This window comes from Octopus bimaculoides, chromosome 11, assembly GCF_046866305.1.
Source record: "Octopus bimaculoides isolate indiv1 chromosome 11, ASM4686630v1, whole genome shotgun sequence".
Taxonomy (NCBI): domain Eukaryota; kingdom Metazoa; phylum Mollusca; class Cephalopoda; order Octopoda; family Octopodidae; genus Octopus; species Octopus bimaculoides.
The window spans coordinates 30,962,017-30,984,516 of NC_142938.1; the positions used below are offsets into that span (position 1 = coordinate 30,962,017).

General features: G+C 38.3%; 1 protein-coding gene across 7 annotated transcripts in view; it reads right to left on the bottom strand.

Moving 5' to 3' along the window:
* LOC128249065 (homeobox protein six1b-like) overlaps window positions 1-22,500 on the bottom strand; it is a 526,697-nt gene that overhangs the window by 356,281 nt on the left and 147,916 nt on the right. For all 7 annotated transcript variants that reach the window (XM_089359755.1, XM_089359754.1, XM_089359747.1 and 4 more), the window contains exon 2: window positions 16,537-16,722. In XM_089359755.1, the coding sequence (XP_089215881.1) occupies window positions 16,537-16,722 (186 nt within the window). The remainder of the gene's footprint in view (window positions 1-16,536; window positions 16,723-22,500) is intronic.

Sequence of the window (22,500 nt, forward strand, 5' to 3'; positions counted from 1 at the left end):
GTGGTGATGGTGGTGGACAAGTTGTACACACACACACACACACACACACACACACACACACACACACACACACATGTATGTGTGTAGGTGCAGGCGTGGCTATGCAGTAAGAAGCTTGCTTCCTAACCACGTGGTTCCGGGTTCAGTTCCACTGCGTGGCGCCTTGGGAAAGTGTCTTCTATCATGGTCTCGGGCCAACCAAAAAGCATTGTGAGTGTATTTGGTTGACAGAAACTGAAAGAAGCCCGTTGAATGTGTATGTATGTGTGTGTGTATGTGTGTGTGTATGTGTGTGTATATATATATATATATATATATATATATATATATATATGTGTGTGTGTGTGTGTGTGTGTGTGTGTGTGTGTATGTGTGTGTGTGTGTGTGTGTGTGTGTGTGTGTGTGTGTGTGTGTGTGTGTGTTTCTGTGTCTGTGTTTGTCTATATATATATATATATATAAGGAGAATTCACAAAAAACAAAGACGAAGACAGGTGGTGTAGACAACAAACAGATGTATTAGTTTAACGCTCGGGAAGTGAAAAAGTCTTTAACGTTTCGAGCCTACGCTCTTCCACACAAAGGAACACAGAAAGAAACAGGGAGAGAAAATAAAGAATGTGTAGTGGCTAGCGATCTATCATGCCGAATATATATATATATATATATATATATATATATATATATGTGTGTGTGTGTGTGTGTGTGTGTGTGTGTGTGTGTGTGTGTGTGTGTGTGTGTGTATGTATGTATGTATGTATAGCGTTTACAAGCTGCAAGTTCAAGTATGATAAACGCACAAGCAGGAAAATTTTAATCTTTGATCCTCTAATGTAGCTCATAAGGTTTTTTTTAGGGGTACTGCGAAGTAATTTATTGTGTATTAGTTCAAATCGTGATAAACCATATCATAAATATATTTATTCATTCAAAATATCCTTAGCAAACCTATTTTTCCATTTTGAAACTAGTTTCTGTCTTCTATGGCAAAAAGTCAGGTTCTTTAGATGAGAAAATATGTTTGGATACCGTTTTGCGGTCGTCTCTGCTTCTGAATGCTTTCCACTGCTAGAGTGTTCAAGTGATCTGAATAAGTGGAAATCTCGTGCAATGTCTGGTGGGTAGGGATTATGAAGTAGAGTTTCTCAGCAAAGGATTGTATCTTTTCTTGGAATATCTTCAGTGAACGTGAACAGGCATTATAATGTTGCTGGATGACTTCATTTCTGTTGTGCACTCTTCCCTTCTCTATACACTTTCCCAATCTGTTTGAAATGATCTTACACATCGCTATTGCCATCGTTTTTACGTCCATTCTTTTCAATGCTTACATGGGTCTGACGGAATATGTTAAAGGTTGATTTTCTACAACCGGATGCCCTTAATGCCGTCAAACTTGTTTCCAAGCAAGGTAATAATCGTCATGATCAGACATATTTTTACGAATGAATGAAATCAAAGAACACCGTTTGCATGACGTTGACATTCATTTACAATCACCATATGAAGTTAAGGTAGTAACACAGACACACAGACACACACACCTGTACATATATATATATATATATATATATATATATATATATATATATCCAGTCCACTCCAGTATTGAATCCAAGTCGAGTCATAGATGGCCATATATATACCAAAAATTTTTTAAATCACTTGAGCAGTATAAGCGGACAGCGTCATTCAAGGGAATTGAACTACGCTTCTGCCAAATGCCATGGTACCACCAAATCCAACTTTAATTGTCAAATTCTTAGACTTCAAAATACCAGTGTAAATTCTCATAAGTCAGTAAAAATATGGACAGTGGCAACCACAGGAGACGAATCAGAATTCAGCAAATCCCTCTGGTGTAGTGGTATCATGGTTGTGATTACATATGTATATAGATATTTCGCTTAGGCATTGTGAGACTAATAACCTGGTGCAGGACTCAATATACGTATGTTTTTCAGAACAAAGTGTTAGATGACTATTAACGCTGTCTTCAAGAAAAAATTGACAGTAACTTCCAAGATTTCAGCCTTCATAAATAATTCTATTATTTTCAATGCAGAGAAATAAATCACCAACAAGAAGGAATATGATATTAATCAGCATGACATTTGTTACAAGAACATGACCAATATTACCTCAAGTTATTTTCTCGTATTTCCTTTCCCGGTTCTCTGCCATCCACAATTCCAAATATTTCTTTCACCGGTTGAAAGTTGCCTATTCTGGAGAACTTTTATAAGCGCTTGTATGTGGGGAGAGAGGTATGTGTGTGTTTGGGTATATGTACGGTGTAGTGTGTGTGTGTGTGGTTTATGTGTTTGAACATGTAGTGTGGGCGTTTATGTGTGTGTGCGTGTGTAGTGTGCTTGTATGTTTGAGCATGTAGCGTCCGCTGTGTGTGTGCGTGTGCGTGAGTGCTTGTGTGTGTGTGTGTGTGTGAGTGTGTGTGTGTGTGTGTGCGCGCGCGTGTATGTTGAGAAATCCACAGTCGTCATTTTCCCACTGACTATACTAGTTGAAGTTCCGTTCAATTTTTTAAGCTTGAAATATATATTCACTGAATTTTATACATTTTGTACACGCACACACACACGCGCGCGCGCGCGCGCACACACACACACACATACACCCAGACGCACACTTAAGTTCACAGATATATAATTATATGTACACAGTGCATATATATGACTATGCATGTTATGTATATATATGTGTGTATATGTATGTTTATACCCACATATATATCTGTGTATATGTATGCACACTTACACTTATATAAATACACATACTCACAAGCTTATATATACTCACACAAACATGCACGCACCCACACAGTCATACACACACATCTGTACACGTCAGTCACTTAGATAAACACAGTCAGACATGTTAGTTACAAGACAGCTAACATAACAATCTTGATGATGATCGGCAAAGTATTTTGTTAAAGTTGTCACCTCAACTGATTCTCTGCTATTTTTATTCCATTCTTACACCAAAAGAACAATTCTTCCTTCACAGACATCTTGTATCAGGTTCTACACAACTAATGAAATTTACGTGTAATGCACCGATATCGCTTTTCACCACAACACTGCATTTAACTCCAACAAAATTTTGTTCACACCTAATGCAGCAAGCAGTATTTGGTTGCAACATACATACATTCATGCAAACACACACATACACACACACACACACACACACACACACACACACACACACACACACACATATATATATATATATATATATATATATATATATATATATGCACGTCAGTGCACACGCAGAAAATTAGTTTAACAAATTGCAATTGAAATTAAGATTATATATTCAGTCGAAGCTTCTGATTTCCTCCACCACGAAATCCTATCACTTTATATAACTTCACACACACACACACACACACACACACACACACACACACACACACACACACACACACACAGAAACAAACAATCACATACACACAAACTCACGCAGACAAGTACACACGCGCGCACACAGACACAAACATATACAGATGTGTCTAGTAATGAAAATGGATCTACGCCACCTTCGACAATGAGTATTCAATTGCCCAATCAAATGCATAACACACTCGTCATATTGACATGTAAATGGCTGAATATTCCACAGTCCGGAACACAACGTAATTCTAAAGTAGACAGAACCTGACATGGCATGTGATGATGCTTCATCTTTGAACTCCTGGTAAATTCCTTCCGACAGCTCCTGCGCTGTTTTCTCCTACCCTATTTCACTCACAAAGCACACGGCAACTGGAAGCTGCTGAAAAAAAAATTGCCTAAAGTGCCACATTTTAGGATTGAATCTGGATCACGATTGTGCAGGAGATTCCTTACGCTGATGCATTATCTATCTATCTATCTATCTATCTATCTATCTATCTATCTATCTATCTATCTATCTATCTATCTATCTATCTATCTATCTGGCTGTCTGTCTATTTCCCTATCTATCTATCTGCCTGCCTGTCTCTTTCTCTCTCTGCACACACACACACACACACACACACACACACACACACACACACACACACACTATGCTAACAATTCCATAGATTTCCGATTACAAAACCGTTGTTAATAGTTGCTTTCAATAAATTGCTTTGGGTAACAAAACGAGTGGAACATCACACTACATAACTTGTTCTATAGTCTTACAAAAACCAATCCGATGCCTTCAGCTGACTACAGTGTCAAGGTTTTCTTTTTTTTTTTTTCTTTTTGGTTCTTTGTCTCATAATTCGAAGTCATAATTTTGAATCATGCCGAATGACTGTGTTTATGGAACTTGCTCGGACTTAAAATACAAACATTTATAAAAATTATTTTTATAAAAGGTAGCGGTACCACCCACTGGGTCAATTAGAAAGTTTTATATACATACAGGGGACAAGGATGGTCGTACAGATGATACAGTCCCTTTAGTTTTTTCTCTCGTATTTAGATAATAATGTTAATAAAATTTTAAATGTATGATTATGATAAACTGCTTACTAGTCAATAATCGCAACAACGACATCAACAATAATCATTGATTTTGACAAGGAAACAACAAATAAACGAAACCGATTACATGACGCCTGTATATGGAAATTAAAAACAATAAACTAAAGTATAATTTGAAAGATGCTGTTAACATTTGTGGGTATTCTCATACAAGCAATGAAGACGGCCATTGCAAATGTAGCGCTAGACAATGTCCCTGACCTATGGGTGCGCATATATATATATATATATGCACATGTACATGGTTATATATTGTTAATTCTACAGGGTGTCCACAAAGTCTGGGTTCATGGGGATTAACACATACTTTAAGAAATCATTATTTCTTATATTTAATTGTTTATGTTATGATTTTATTTACTCCAGGTACCTAGACTTTGTGGACACCCTGTAGTTATCAATGTAATCACACAAACAAGTGTAAACTCAGATGCGGGTAGAAAAATGAAGGACTGTATATGCGTGTGTATGTGTGTGAAGATATAGAAAATACAACCATAAACGGAAATATAAAGATAAACTTTAACTGGGAAATGTGTGTGTGTGTGTGTGTGAAACACAGTAGAAGAGCGGTACTGGAATAAGTAGTATTCGCACCAAACTAGTTCAGAAACTGAATTACTTCGTTTTGATATTACGTTTATGTATATGGTGGTGGCGGCAGGGGGGATGTGTTGAGAAAAGGAGAAGGTGCAGTAGTTAAAAACTTTTGAGAAGCACTCTTTTACAGGAAGATGTTGAATGGGACAATCTCGTCAAGTGTCCAATGAAAGATCATGCTATCATTAGCTAGTGTTATCATTACTCCTATATCTTTTAAGTTCAAATTAACCTGGAGTCAATTTTGGCTTACGTCTTAAGAGAGAAAGCCGATCCAAAAATCACGACGCAGGCATTTTGTGTGATTAAGAAAGTCATTGCGCTTCCCAACTATATGTGCCTGAATTCAAATCCACTGTGTGGCACCTTGAACAAGTGTTGGTAGACGGAAACTGAAAGAAGCCCGTCGTATATATATATATATATACTTTATTTAAAAGCAGCAGAAATATAACAAAAGACTGTTACTCTACTTCTGGTATTTGAGTACTCTTTTTTCCACCTTGTTGCACATTTTATGTGCTTACTCTGGTATATATATATATATAATGTATGTATGTATGTATGTATGTATGTATGTATTCGTGTGTCTGTGTTTACCGCCCCACCATCGCTTGACAACCGATGTTAGTGTATTTACGTCCCCGTCAACTTGCGGTTCGGCAAAAGGGACCGATAGAATAAGTACTAGGCTTACAATGAATAAGTCCTAGGATCGATTTGTTCGACTAAAGGCGGTGCTCCAGCATGGCTGCAGTCAAATGACTGAAACAAATGAAAGAATAAAAGAATATATACAGGGATAAGGATATATTAAATACCATACAAGATAATTTGAATGGTTGAACAACGACTTTGTGACACAGCAAACAAACAAAAAAGTCTCCAAATGAACTGAGGAAAGGGAATAAAGGACTATCTAAAATGAACATGCCATAAAGAAAAAGAACAACACGATTGTCTAGAGATGAGAAGATGATTTCTGAAAGCCAAAATCCACCTCTTATAATATTTAAAATAAATTTAGTTATCTCTGTTGTTCAATTATATGTCACTGGAAAGCGGTGAACTGGCAGAAACGTTAGCACGCCGGGTGAAATGCTTAGCATTTACGTTGAGTTCAAATTCCTCTGAGGTCGATTTTGCCTTTCATCCTTCCGGGTTCGATAAATTAAGTACCAGTTGTGTACTAGGATCGATCTAATTGATTGTCCCCCTCCCCAAAAATTTCAGGCCTTGTGCCTTGAGTAAAAAAGAATTATAAGTCAGTGGATATTCCGAATTGTTTTTTAGACCATTTTTGTTTCTTGTATGCTAATTCACATAAACCTTAAATGTGTCCTTTGTTTTTGTTTTTGATTGGTATACGCTTAAGTGTTCATTTGCTGGAAATAAGATAAGACAACGGCTGTGTTGATGATGCCTATTAAGTTGGAAATACATGATTAAGAGTTATTATTCTGTTGTCTCCAATAAGTCCGACTGTATTTATTCTGTAAGGCATTGGGGGAAAGCTACAGCCTTGTGATACAATGTGTCTTGTTGATTGTACTTGAAAATTACGTAAAGGTTGTTGAATCGGTGTGCAGATTACTCAGTACACTTTCATTTATGAATAGATAGTTCAACAACTGACGATCGAATAAATAATCATCCTTATAAGCAATGAAGATCCTTTATAGATATGTTTGTGTGTGTGCGTGTGTGTGTATGTGTGTGTGTGTGTGTGTGTGCGCGCGCGCGCACGGGTACATATGTCTGTAATATGTATGCGAACGGGCGTGTGGATACTTTGTGAAAGGAGGTTTAACATTAATATGGAAAATACGAAGAAATGCAATTACCCGAAAAAGTACTCAATACAGTTTAGAAGAACGCACACACACACACACAAATATGTACACAAACACACACACACTCACACACCCACGCACACACACACACACACACACATGTATATATTTATATACAAAGACAAACGCATACACACGCTGTTAGATCTGCACGCATAACTACGTGAAGGCATCCACATGCGATCATCAATTGATAACTACTTAAATCAATTACCGCCTGGAAATGAAGATTACGCATTTTTTAATTACAGTGGCCGTTTGAAGTCTCGGGAAGGTAATTACAAGTAGGTAGAGGCTGTTGCTTTTAATGTCGTGTAATTAAGTTTGAAATCACACCCTGCTTTACACCACCCACTCTACGTAACACACACACATACTTAAAAGCATATGCCTTATATACTCACAGGTTATAAATACTTGAATGCGTATGTATACATATATATGCTTATGGGTGTATATATGTTTACAACTGATGATGGAGTGGGAGGAGAAGAAATAAAGACATCCATTTTTTAGTATCAGCAAGAAATTGATTGACTACTGTTGCTATGACTACATACAGCATCCAGCAGACATTATTACTATAAAATGAGGATTTAAGGATTGAGTAATAGAGTTAATGCTGGTGGTAATTATAATTCTCATGTTAACTGCACTATTATATAACTGCATGTGTGTACCTCATTAGCGCGCACTTACACACAGACGTGTGTGTGTGTGTGTGTGTGTGTGTGTGTGTGTGTGTGTGTGTGTGTGTCTGAGTGTGCTGGAATCGTGTAGTTTAAATATAGCATTGACTTTTTTACTTCTGTATATATGTATCTAATATCTTATCCTGTAAACACACTAAGTTTTATAGAATATTATTCAATATACCCATATATAATATACCTCAACTTGCAGGGACTCATCAATACGAATATACATATATATATGTATATATATTTGTGTATATATGTATGTATATATGTATATATATATATATATATATATATATATATATATATATATATATATATATATATATATATATATATATATATATATATATATATATATATATATATATATATATATGTATCTGTATATATATATATGTATGAAGAAATACAACTGGGTCCCATTATACAGGTAACAGTTGCAAAATTTAAATCCTGTATATATGAAGATCTATGTTGTACGAAAACATATCTAGTGATTATTAAATAACTGTCTGTCTGTACTCCTGCTTGTTCACTTTATCTTATTTAATATATATATATATATATATATATATATGCATATGTATATAGGCAGATCAAAAATCAAGAGTAAAAACAAAAACAACGAAAGGCAAAACGACGTACACAGTGAATTGACGCTCAGAGAAAGTTGAAGATACACACACACACACACACACACACACACACACACACACACACACACACACACACATACACACACACACACTAACACACACACACACCTGTGAGTGGAAAATCAATCGGGGACCATCTGTTTATAATAAATACGAAAAAAATAGCACTCGAAAGAATCATAAAGACTACAAACGGAGCCATGAGTGCTAACACTCATATATTTATACAATGGCCTCCTACATCATACACACAAGTCGGAAATAAGTAAATGAATAAATATATAAATAATAATAATGATGATGATAATAATAATAATAATAATATGAATGAAAAGGAAGGCAAAACAAATATAAAGCCTGGAAATAACGAAGGGAAACCTAATAATTACGATACTATGAAAATGAAAATAACCGAAGAACTGAAAACCACAGATCTTAGAATGGACCACAGATTATATCTCCCAAAAATCAAAATAGACAATAAAACAACATCAATAATAAATAGCATAAACCTGGCCGTCACGGAACTAACAACCACAGAAACAACAGGCAATATCACTGAGCTAAATGACATGATATATGCGGCAGCCACTGCAGCCACAAAAGAAGCAGGATACTCACTCAAACCCATCCGAACAGGAGTTCTACCACCCAAAGAGACCTTGTGGATAAATAACATCCAGAACAAAATTAAAAAAAAGAGAAAAGATTTATCGATTCTCAACGAAATTAGTAAACAATCAACACTACTAAGTAACAAGAAGAAAACAAAAATACTGTACAAATACAGCATTACAGAAAAAGACTTACCTGAGGCAAAAGAAAAACTAAAGCAAGACATCCTTGCCAAAGCACAGAGGATCCGCCGGTATGAGAAACGCCAACGTTTCTTTGAACAAAACAAACAGTTCAAATCCAACCCCAAAAAACTCTACCAAGAACTGGGTAAAAATAAAATAGACATTACTTCAGCACCAACAGCAGAAGAACTAGAGAAATTCTGGAAACAAATATGGTCGGTGAAGCAACAACCCCAAAAAAGGACCATTAAAACAACGAACTTAGCACCTGAGCAACTCTGGGCCCCTATAACAACTGAAGAGGTCACCCAGACACTGCAAAGACTAAGCAACTGGAAAGCACCTGGACACGACAAGATCCCCAATTTCTGGTTAAAACACCTGCCAGCAATGCATAAAAAGCTGGCAGAAAACTTTAACAACATAATAGCAGATCCAGAAACAATGCCTGAATGGCTCACAAAAGGGAAAACCATCTTAATCCCCAAATCCACGGAAACGGAGAAACCACAAAACTATAGACCTATAACCTGTCTCCCTACGATCTACAAAGCCTTTACTGCAATAATATCGCAGAGAGTGAGTAAACACCTGGAAAATAACAACCTGTTTCCAGAAGAGCAGAAGGGATGCTGCAAGGGCTCATACGGCTGTAAAGATCAATTATTGATCAATAAAGCCATAACTGAAGACAGCCGCAGAAAGAAGAAAGGCCTCAGTATGGCCTGGGTGGACTACCAAAAGGCTTTCGACAGTGTTCCCCACACGTGGATTCTGGAAACACTAGCCATAAACAAGGTGGCACCAATTATCATAAAATACATAGAGCACTCAATGAACAAATGGCAGACAGTGCTACAGCTCCAAACAAAAGAGGGACTTGTGAAAACGAAAGCCATCCCCATTAGAAGAGGAATATTCCAGGGAGACACGCTCTCTCCACTCCTGTTCTGCCTGGCACTCACACCTTTAACAGAATTGCTAAATAGAACTGGATGCGGTTACAAATGCTATGGAAAAACAGTCAGCCACCTTCTATATATGGATGACCTAAAATTATATGCAAAAAACGACAAAGAGCTAGAAACACTACTACAGACAGTACACGGCTTTACCAAGGAAATAGAAATGAAATTCGGATTAGAAAAATGTGCCAAAGCAACCCTGAAAAGAGGAAAATTAGTTAAAAGTAGCAATATAACACTAGATAAAGCCAATGAAATAAGAGAACTAGACGAAAGCCAACCATATAAGTATTTAGGAGTCAATGAACTAGATAGGATACAACATACACAAATGAAAGAAAAAATAAAGAAAGAGTACTATAGACGAGTTAGATCACTACTAAAAACAGAGCTCAATGCTAAAAACAAGATAATGGGTATCAACACTTTAGCTGTCCCAGTTATAAGCTACAGCTACAACATCCTTAACTGGACACTAAACGAACTATGTAAAATAGACAGGAAAACAAGAAAAATAATGACAGGATATAGGATGCACCACCCAAAATCTGACATAGAAAGGCTATATATACAACGCACAGAAGGTGGCAGGGGTCTTATACAGCTAGAAAACTATTATAAAATAACCACCATAGGACTGCAAAAATACCTACTCCAGAAGCAAGGGAAACTAATACAAATAGCCACAAAACACGAGCAAAACAAAAAACTGTTTTCAGTATTTAAGGAAGCTGACAAATACAAACAAGAAATCAATCTACCTAACAAATACGAAGAAGAAGAAGAAGAAACAACAAAAGCTATAAAACAAATGAAATCCAAACTAAAACTAGAACAGCAACGGACCATGATAAAACGATGGCAAGAAAAGCCCCTACATGGTAAATACTGGGCTAAACTAAATGCGAAAGAAATAGACAGAGAAAAATCCCAGCAATGGCTGAGAAGCTCAGGACTCAAAGCAGAGACTGAAGGATTTTTAATTGCTGCACAAGACCAAAGCCTCCCCACCAGAAATTACCAAAAACATATAATGAAAAGAAATATAACAAGTAACTGTAGAATATGTGGAGATCGACAAGAAACAATAAATCATATTATCTCTGGCTGCCCAGTCCTGGCTAAGAAGGAATATATTCACAGACACGACAGAGCTGGGACCTATATACACTGGAAGCTATGCCAACATTATGGAATAGCAACAGAAAAAAGATGGTATAAACACACGCCAGAAAAGGTCACAGAAAACGAGAAAGCAACCATACTCTGGGATATGCCAATACACACAGATAGAGAAATTAAGGCAAATAGACCAGATATAGTTGTCAAAGATCATGAAGGAAAAAAATGCCTTCTAATTGATGTTTCAATACCAGCAGATGACAACGTTTCTCTAAAAGAAATGGAAAAACTTTCAAAATACAAAGACCTGGAAATAGAGATAACTCGAATGTGGAATCTAAAAACAGAAACAATTCCTATCATAGTAGGTGCCTTAGGTATAATAAAAAAATATTCAGACAAATACATAACAAAAACACCAGGACTTACAAATATATATAACATACAGAAAATTGCACTACTGGGTACTGCACACATTCTACGCAAAACACTTTCAATACAGTAAACATAAGAGCACCACAGCAAACCACAGCACATACCCAAGGCGCACAGAGCTGCGCTCGGTAGTGAAGTGAAAGCACGTTATAAAAATAAAACTACTGAATAATAATAATAATAATAATAATATTATTTGTCCTGATGCAGTGCCAGGCAGTGGCTCTCATGGCTTCTGGTCTTAACTGATTGGAAGTGCTATCATGTACATTATTTTGTCTTAGTATAAAAGATGGGTTACAGCAAATATTCTGCTCAATACAACAGATTTGCTTGTCAGTTGCTTGACCTTAACCAGTTGAGCATGTCCCTTAGTGGGTGATGACATGTGCATCTCTAATCACGAGTAGAAGTAGTGGGAGAGCGTCATAGCCATGTGTTGAGAGGAATCTTTTGGGGTTTGGATAATTTACCTTTGGAAACATGGATGTTTTGTTCATGATCCTTAAACTACCCTTATTCAGGGACCTTTTGAGTGGGATGGGCTACTCGACCTGAAGAAAATTCTAACTGGGCCCCACCTGCGAGGTCATGCGCTGTTTATCTTGATTTGAGATTACTATGTCTCGCACATATGGTTGTGATGCATGTGCTTGGTGTACCCTTATCAGACGAGTAGTCATGATGGGTATAATGGGCTTCGTATATTTTACCCTAGTGTCACTTTGATGGTATGCACTGATCTCTCACTCAATAATAATAATAACAATAATAATACTGTAATTCGATGACGTATATATAATACTTTAAGGGAGACGAGAGAAGAAAACAACTACATGACCAGAGTGTTTTTTTATTAGGTCTCAAATTGCTGATTACAATGTCTATTATAAATTTACGTTGAAAATTTTTGACAATGATAATAATAACAATAATAAAAAGAGAATAACAATCACAATGGCAATTCTTTCTTTATCAGTCTCAAGGTTTGCACACAAAGGACGATACAACATAAAGGAAAGTGAAGATTCACATGTAGTGCATGTAAACAGTAAAAAAAAAAATAAACAAATAACAATTAACAAACTTTTCAAACAATAAAATTCTCCCAAAAGAAGGAAGCTCCACCAAAGGGCAACCAAGGAACCCCACTCATCCTGATCACCCTGAACGCCAAGGGTACTCCTCTCCTCTCCGTTCCCTCGGGCTAACAGGCGCATGCTTAGAGTCGGCCCATTCACACGGGTCTTCTTCGCCACATTCACCCATCTTTCATCAAAAATACTGGGAGTTAGCACTTCCATCTCCACATTCCTTTTCCTCTTTAAGTGGAACCTGAAAATATTGATAAGGTCTTGGCTTAAGAAAGTGTTTGTCTTCAGTCTTTTCACCTTTGTCCACCACATTACCTCTTTCGCCACAGCACCAGACAGAGGAAAACTCCCTTCCTTTCCCGTCCAAAAGAAGGCGGCGGGGCAATCACAACGGGCTCAACTGATAACCGGATCCGCCCTACACGCAATAACAGCTGTTCGACAAAGCTCCATAAGTCAGAGGCCCTACAGAACGGTTACGTTACATTACGCGCATTTCGAACAAGCCCGTGTAACAACACACTCGTGACTGTAGAGTTTATCTTGAACCCGTTGCCCATTCGGTCGCTCTGCCAGGACAACGACATCTGGAAATTACTCATGGTAGTGCCCTACCGGGAAGTCTTCCGGAACGTCGACGCCCAAAGTTTCCCGAGAACTTCGCCGCACTTTCCCGTCACTTATATTGCTAAAGTGCAACATTTACAGATTCCACTGCCTGACTGGTAGAGGGTTCTGAGCGCCTGACGACTCTCTGGGTTCCGGGCATCCAGTCTCGATCTATTTTTCACCGATGACTGCAACTCTGTCAAAGAAACAAGCTGCGGAAAAACATGCCACACAAACGGAGCCCACACACGTTCACCGTCAGGAAACCTTTGCAGGTGACGCAACCTGAATGCGTGTCCGCGCATCAGAAGCCACGACATTCCTAAGCGGCCACGCTGTGTATGATGGCAGTAGACTACCGCCTGACCGTTGGAACACGTCCCTTCCACACGAAAATAAATAAGAGACGTTCCAGCAAGACGGTCAAGTGACAAATTATGACGGAGACGAAGTGGGCATTCGTCACCTCTGCATATTTCTAGATAAGACTGGCTATCCTGTTCGTCACCTCGTCCCAATTTTATCCACTTGGCGGTCGGGAACGAATCAGACCTCGAGCAGTTTAACTGTTCCGTCAGTCCAGCGTCCAAAGACGCCGTCTGACGACATCAACCTGCCTCACCAGGTACTCAGCTACAAGCCCACCGACTTGTCGGCGTTGATTTTGGCCCATGCAACCGACTCATTCCTTTAGAATGGAATCGACCGTCATTACTTCGGAGTTGTCCGACATTATGACAGTGACATCGTCTGCGTAAGCCGACATGTGTCCCTAGTTCGAAATAAATACCCTTAAACTGTTCCAACTTCCGCAGCAGAGGCTCGAGAGCCAGCACGTAGAGAAGAGATGAAAGCGAGAATTCCTGATGGACTGAGCGTGAAATGCAAAACGATGGCGATAGATTGACCGTTTACTTTGACCACTGAGCAGATACCGTTGCACATTGCAGCGGGCCAAACTCTGAAAGTGGGTCCGAAACTAGCCGCTTTTAGAACGGCTTCGAAGTAGCGTTGGTAGACCCTGTTGTTGTTGTTGTTGCTTGTAGTAGAGGACATGATTTCATTTTCCTTAAAAATTTTCTCCTGTTTCTCCTGTTATTGTAAAGTCTGTCATTCAGGTTTTGAGGATGAAATTATCAAATACCTCCCACCTCCCTAGATTTTACTTTTTATTTTCAGTTAGGTAATGCATCCAGTCACTGTTGCTTTTGTTCACAACAGTAAAATTGATGGAAACATTGTGTGTACCGATTAAATTGTTTTCTTTTAACAGTTTTAGTGTTAGTGCCTGTGCTTTGTTGTTGTTGTTGCTGTCGATGATTATGCTGCTGTTGTTGTTGATGTTGCTGCTGCTGTTGTTTTTGTTGTTGATGATGTTAATGTCGTCATCGTTGGAGTGGATGTGAAATGGGCTGCATATATGATTTTTGTGTTTGTAGTTGGTTTTGTTGAGTTCTCAAAGTTGGCCTCTGAACCCGCTCCTTTTTTGCATTGCCCATTTGGTTACTGTTTACTATACCTCTGCCTGATCTTTCTTCGAGTGATTTCCAGAAAAATCGGTGGGAGGTGGAGTAATCTGGTCGAAAGAGGAACTTGAGCCGTTGTTGTTGGCTTGCGGAACCAGAAGTTTGGGAAGAGAATGCTCTTCTGTTGGAGCAGGGGGAAATATTCCACTGACGAGGTTTTGGTGTTGGAGTCCTGACCTGCTCATAGGGTTGTTGTGAATGTAGATATGGAGTTGTCAACAAGGCTGATTTCAGTTTATTTAATTGAGGACAGATGGGTTGTATTTCTGCAGGTGTAACACTTAAGCTTTTTTGCCCTCAGTCACATCCCTTATGGGTTCCACGCCTTCCATGTAAATTATGTCAGGGAACCTATGAAAGTTCTCTGCAGTCACCAGCATTTCCACTTCCACTTGGACCACCGATATATTTTCTTTCGGGATGGATTTCTAATTTAGAATATCACCATACTCATCCAGCATCACCCAGAAATACTGAATGTTAAGCTCTGGAAGCACATTCGAAAAAGTAACCTTATTCACTAGTCCCCCCCCCCCCCATAGGATGAAACTATATTCATCTGAGGAGCAAGTGTGCAAAGCCATCCTTTTTCGATGTCTCTTCGTTATGGCAATATAACAACGAAAGATCCAAATCGCTCACTCACTTGACGTGGCAATTTGAACCCCAGATATCTTTTAGGCATTTTCCTGCCTGTGCTGGAGTAGGATTTTCAATCCACCTGGTCTTCTTATTGAGACAACTATAGAGAAGAGTTCTTTTTGTGATCAGATCTTTTTTGCCTGATGATAGAACGAAAATAATTTGGTTTTACCAGTCATTTTTGGAAATTTTTACCAAAATCATTGCTAAAGGAGTACGCCACCCATCTGTCCTCAGCAAATTTGGCGAAAGATGTGTTGGATTTGTTTTCTGTGTTGTTGTTGTTGTTACTTGTAGTGAAGGACATGGATTTATTTTCTCTCTTAAAAATGTTCCCCTTCTGTTTCTCCTGTTATTATTTATGTTGCTAGTTTTTTTACACTTCCAGCTGGGAGATGTTGTTGCTGCAACTATTGTTGATAGATAGAACTAGTTTTCAAGAATTCCTTGTTGAAATATTCCGCCTTGTGAACAATTTCAACGTCACTCCTGTTAAAAACTGGCTCGTCATCTGTTTTTTTCAACGGGGCGACATTAGCGCACCGCACTCACTCCCTCTTTCACTACGTCTTGATGACGCTCCTCACTCTCCTGCCTCTCACTTAAGAGCGTCACTGCGTCGATTGAAATTTTCATGGAAAATAGAAAAATTTCACAGCACACAATTAAACCGAGGTTTCCTCGAAGACTGGGGGACAACGTACGAAAAGAAACTCACCTAGCAGTAGAAAACTACTTTCTCTTCAAAAGTATAAGTTCCAAAACTGGACAAAACAGTTGTCCGTAGTTTCACTTACAATATGTACGGAGCCGGGTCAAGCGTGGCTTGCCAAGCTGATGGCGATAAATGACAATAATTATAATAATAATAACAACAACAACAACAACAACAACAACAACAACAACAATAACAACAACAACAACAACAACAACAACAACAACAACAACAACAACAACAATAATAATAATAAAGAAAGAATTCAACTCACTCCAGAAGTTACTAGATTCTGCCGCAGCTGCTGCTGCCGCTGCAGCAGCTGTTGTTGGTGGAGGTGGTTCCATTAGAGCGGACATCTGTTCCATTATAGCCGATACCTGGGCGGCATCACCGGGACCATCACGCACAAAGAAAAATGGGAAATTTCCGTGTGTCAATGGATTCCTCTCCCTGGACCCTAGAAATATTGCAAAGAAACAAAAGTTGAAATATCTGTCAGTAAATGTTGATTTTTTTAATGTTTGCTCTGTATAAGAAATAATATATTCTTTTCTACTCAAGGCATAAGTCCTAGAAATTTTGGGGGAGGGGGCCAGTCGATGAGATCTACCCCAGTACGCAACTGGTACTTAATTTATCGAACCCGAAAGGATGAAAGGCAAAGTCGACCTCGGCGGAATTTGAAATTAGAACTTAAAGACAGACGAAATACCGCTAAGCATTTCGCCCGGCGTGCTAACGTCTCTGCCAGCTCGCCGCCTTGGTATAAGAAATAAAATATTGTGGTTTACCTGTCACTTCTGAAAGGTAGGACTTTCAGATTGTAAGTAAAAGTGAATTAAAGCTAACTAGCGTAAACTCCGTAGCAGTATTAATTTATATGTATGCTATTGTTCGTACCGTAGCATTCACTATAATATATGCTGTCCTACGCAATCGTTATCACTGCCAGAAATACCAGCAAAACGTTACTCAAAGTATTCTTTTAAAGTCTTAAAATGGTGGTCCGCACTGAATAATGTAGACCTGAATACAATATATGTGAGCAAGAAATGGGATGGTCTTAGTGGGAAGCTTTTCGATCATATCTTTTCGATGATGATACGCCTGGAGTTAAACAACATGTACAGAATCTATACATGGCCACCCTTTCTGTCCGAATTAACAATAATCTCATCTGTTGCTCCATAGTCACTGCTTCTGTTACAAACAACAGAAGTGCATTTCTTGTTCTGTGGGGTCCTACAAAAATACTTCTAAATATTGTTTGTTTTACACGCGTTACAAAGAATGTATTGAATAATTGAAGAAAAGCAAGGGAAGTCTGCGTTATTCCTGTCTTTACTTGGAATATTTCCAGCACAAGGAAAGTGAATGTAGCATGAAATCACTATAAGTTAGGAAAAGAAAAAAAGACAAACAATTATGAAGTATATGACTTTCTTTATAAGGTAAAAGAAATATTATTAGAAAGTTAAGATACAGTAAAGCACATAACCACACGCGCCATGCACAACCGCAAAAACTCTGTGTGTGTGTGTGTGTGTGTGTGTGTGTGTGTGTGTGTGTGTGTGTGTGTGTGTGTGTGTGTGTGTGTGTCTGTGTCTGTGTGCGTGTATGTGTGCGTGCGCGCGAGTGAATGAGAGGAGGAAGGGGTGCGAGTGTACTTCATTCATATTCATTCTTTCTTTCAGTCATTCATTCACTCTGTATGTCGAGTCCATTTCTTCAGTTTTGGGAGGTTTTTTTTTGTTCTCGCTTTTTATTCATTCATCTATTCATTATCTTATTCTTTTACTTTGTGATCCTGGCATTGACAAACGGTGTATGTCTTGTAATGATGGCACTGGCATGACTCTTCTTCCCCGCCTCCGTCACATACACACCTTGTAACAACGAATACATTTGAAAGGTTTTCATTTATTCATTTATTTCTATTTTTTAACATCACTAGAGACGTGTAATCGTATCCAGGTAAGGTGACCTTGTAGTTCGCCTGCTGGAGTCACTATGGCGTGACATATACCTCTTCAAAAGCAAAAAACAAAAGCAAAAACAACAAAAACGAAGAGAATAAAACTATTTTTTATGCCTTCTTTGACTCATCTGTTTCTCTCTCGTTCCATCTCCCTCTCTCGCTTCCTCTCTTCTCCCCTCTCTCCCTCTCTCTCTCTCTCTTTCTCTCTGTATATGTGCGTATGCACATACATACACAGGCATATATTAAAAACAGAAAAGAGAAACTACGGTAAATGAACAGAGAAATCAATACTTGGAAAAGAGTTGAATGTCTTAAAAAATCACTTTGACTTCGAAGTTTCGCTAAGTAACGCTTTTCAAATTGTGTGGAAAATTTTACTTGGAGAAACTTCCAAGATGTTATCAGCTTGTGTGTGTGTGTGAGTGTGTGTGTTGTGTGCGTGCGCGTATACAATACGGTTGTATTTATCAAAAGGATTATAGCTTCAATATGACATACATTAATTACGTGTGCGCTGGTGATTAAAATTATTCTAGAATACAAGATAGTGCGGAAGAGAGAGAAAGAAAGAGAATGAAAAAGAGAATGTGAGACAGTCAGTGAGATTATGTAGGGAAAATTATAGTGAAATAAAAAGATGTACGATTATATATGGAAAACTTTCTTTTTATGCTAATGGCGTCATCAGACTTAGGTAGGTATTTCGATATGCGTATGTCCTGATAATTTTATACTACTAAATTTTAAAATAATTATACTCCGTTCTGTCATTGTATCTTCTTACATTCAATACATGGAAATTTGTTCTAGGATATATGTTTATCATATTTTTGAAAATCAACAACATGAACCGCAAGTTATCATGAGTACGAAAAGTCCTGCTATATATTTTCGTCTGTGTTTGATTTCTTGGCTCTGGCTGGATGTTATCAAGCTACGATTACAATAAAGTAATTCTCCGAAATTTCTCAAACTTTAAAGGGGAATTACTATGAAAATTGTCTTTTCGCCTCTAACTTTCCGGTTTGTGAAACCATACTCAACGTGGCAAAAATCACTTTGAGTTCGAAGTTTCAACGTGGCACAATCATACTGGCCAAAGGTATATTTCATATCCGTATTCATATACGTATGCCTTCACAAACACACACACACACACACACACACATACACACACACACACACACACACACACACACATAAAGCAGAAAAACTAGTGTTATTGGACATACAAAATCTGTATGGTTACAATACCGTTCATCGATTACTCGAAACAACTGTAAAGATAAGGCTTGATCACACCATGCTGTTGCATACTCAACTCATCAAATAAATACACCAGCTACTTTTTATCTGACTTCACTGCCTTCATGCCAGCTCGGTGAATATCGTTCTTATAGTCAACTTTCTCCTTCGGCTCTACAACCCCCGATGAAGTTGGAATGACTTTCACACACGCGCGCACGCATACATACATACATGTTTATAAGGAAAAGGTTAGCACGAATTTTCGGCTCATCAGCCGTCATCAGACTGCTGCATTAGTCTTTCTGGCTGATAAGCCGAAATATCAAAGTCACAGACAATCTTTCCCTGGTAAATATTAATAAATAGATTAATAAATAAAAATTAATAAACTACTCCTTCAGTTTACTATTAAATTGTGTTTATATATAACATGGTATAACAAGTATACACACAAGTACACATTTGTGTGCGTGCGTGCGTGTGTGTGTATGTGTGTATGTGTGTGTGTGTGTATGTGTGTGTGTGTGTGTGTGTGTGTGTGTTTAACCCCACTCGGTCACTGCCCGTTCCATCTTTCGTTTCATCGTCATCTACACATGATCCCGAGTATTATAAATTCTGATGACAACTTTTCCTCCGGCTGAATGCCTGTCACTGAAGCCACATTATCAGTATTCTCAATCAATAAACTATCCATTACACCTTTTTATCATCATCCTCATCACCACCACCACCACCACCACCACCACCACTACTACTACTACTACTACTACTACTGCTACATGTTACAATACTTATATTCTTACCTGTTTCATCTGTAGTGAAGGTTAGTTTATAAATTTGTGTGTGTGCGTGCGTGCGTGCGTGCGTGCGCGTATGTATAGACGGAGAATTGTATCAGCTTTAGTCGGTATGGTTAGCTTTTATCGAATTCCCACCCATCTCACCCAGCCTGGCCAATTACTACGATACCTATTGGTTGATTTTGACCGAAATATAACAAGACACCGATTTCAGATGATTATCTTTCGAAAAACAAATATTTCATTCTACCATCCATTTACCCCTCTCCACTCTTTTATCTCTTCATCTACACCTTTTTATACATCTATACCCTTTCATTCATATACACACTTTCATTCATATACACCCTTCATTTCTTCATTCATACATATTGTTTATTCTTCTATACTTTTCATTCATCAGCTCATATATCTGTCTTTGTCACCGACCAAACAACCAACCAACCAACCTACCAGCCTGCCAGACAACCAGCCTACTAACCTGTCAACTAGTCAACCAGCCTACCGACTAACCGTGACCATGCCTTTGCTAGGTCATTTGCCAGAAATCGCAGCCAAATCTCATTTTTTAGTCTTGAAAGTGAAGGACAAATTGAATAGTGTAATTTTTTCCCTAGATTATGTCTTCCAATGATGGCGGTTTGTTCCTTAAAAACCAACACCTTCTTTACAAGAAGAATGCAAACAAAGCAATTGCATATCGCTCAAAGCAAACAGTTCAGCATCACTTTGCTGGTTAACAGTGAACCAAGGTTATCGTCAGTGTTGCCTATAGCTTGCCGCATTGCATAATCCAATACAATTGCAAACAGATAAGGTGCAAGTGCGTCTCATTGCAGCACCCAGCTAATATTTAAAAGAATTCCGTTTTTCCGTCAGATGAAAGCCACAATCTCTGGTTTTCTCGTAGGTCTTTGCAATGGCAAGAACTAGTTCTTCAGGAATGCATATGCGCGAAGGATCTTCAACATTTTCTCACGTTGGATACTATCAAACGCTTTGCTGAAGCCCTCGAATGTTATAATCATTATAATTGCGCCACGACCGCAGCTAAACAGGAAGAGCATCCAACTGGAGCTCTCACATTTGCTCTAAATACCGGGACCCACTATCACCGAGAATTTCCCATGGTGAGAGCACATTTTTAACAAAGCTAGTACCACACCTCAAAGACTCAGCTTTCTCTTAAAGTCTGGAAAATATATCTACTGACGTTCTACAAGGTCAAAGCAAGACCTACAATACAGTAATACTCCCATATGTAGACGATGCTGTGGATATACACTCTGATATTTTGGACCACAACAAGAGAGTAGTTTTCAGTAATATCGTGATATTCAATGTTGCGGATGTGGTAAAATATGCCACTCCTTAACTGTCGCTTTGCCTTCATCCGTAGCACGAGGTAGTTGTAAACGTCATTATTCGTAAAATTCGGACACTTATGAAGATCTTTAGTCCAATCTGATTTCAGCACATTAGGATCAGGTAAAACTTCACCGAAAGGAGATACAAGTTTCTGCTTATTCCGGTCTGAAGTACACTTCACGTCTGTTGATTTTAATTCATTGACGTTCTTTATCGAAAGGATTTTAATACCTTTTAACCTTTCAACCAAATCCGCCTTTTTTCTAGTAACATACTGTCCATATAATCGCGAATAATTCTTTAAATCGAGCTGCTTAATATTCATGATATGACGTGACACACAACAATGGCGTGGGTAGTCCGCGGAAGTAGAATTGTCTGCATGGAGAGCCGCCTAACCAAGAGCCGCCTAACCAATCTACTTATCGGAATGTCCTAATGGCATTTGTACCTGGCAAGCCCAACAAGAGACACACTTGTTTCGTTCAAGAATACGCTAGAGACAATCCAAAGCAAGTTCTCGAACAAGACAATATGACTTTTGTTGGACTCAGTCTTCTTATAAAACACACTCTGATACACACGCATGTATATACACATGCATATGCGTGTGTGTGCGTGTGTGTGTGTGTGTGTGCGTGCGTGTGTGTGTATGCGTGTGTGTATTATATGCAACCATGCATATATATGTATATCTATCTATTTATCTATACTCACACACACAAACACACATTGTAAACACATACATATACACAAACAAAATCGTCTTTCACGTTCAAACTTCCACGGTTCATAAAGTATCACAAAAAAACAGACCATCATTATATCAGCTAAG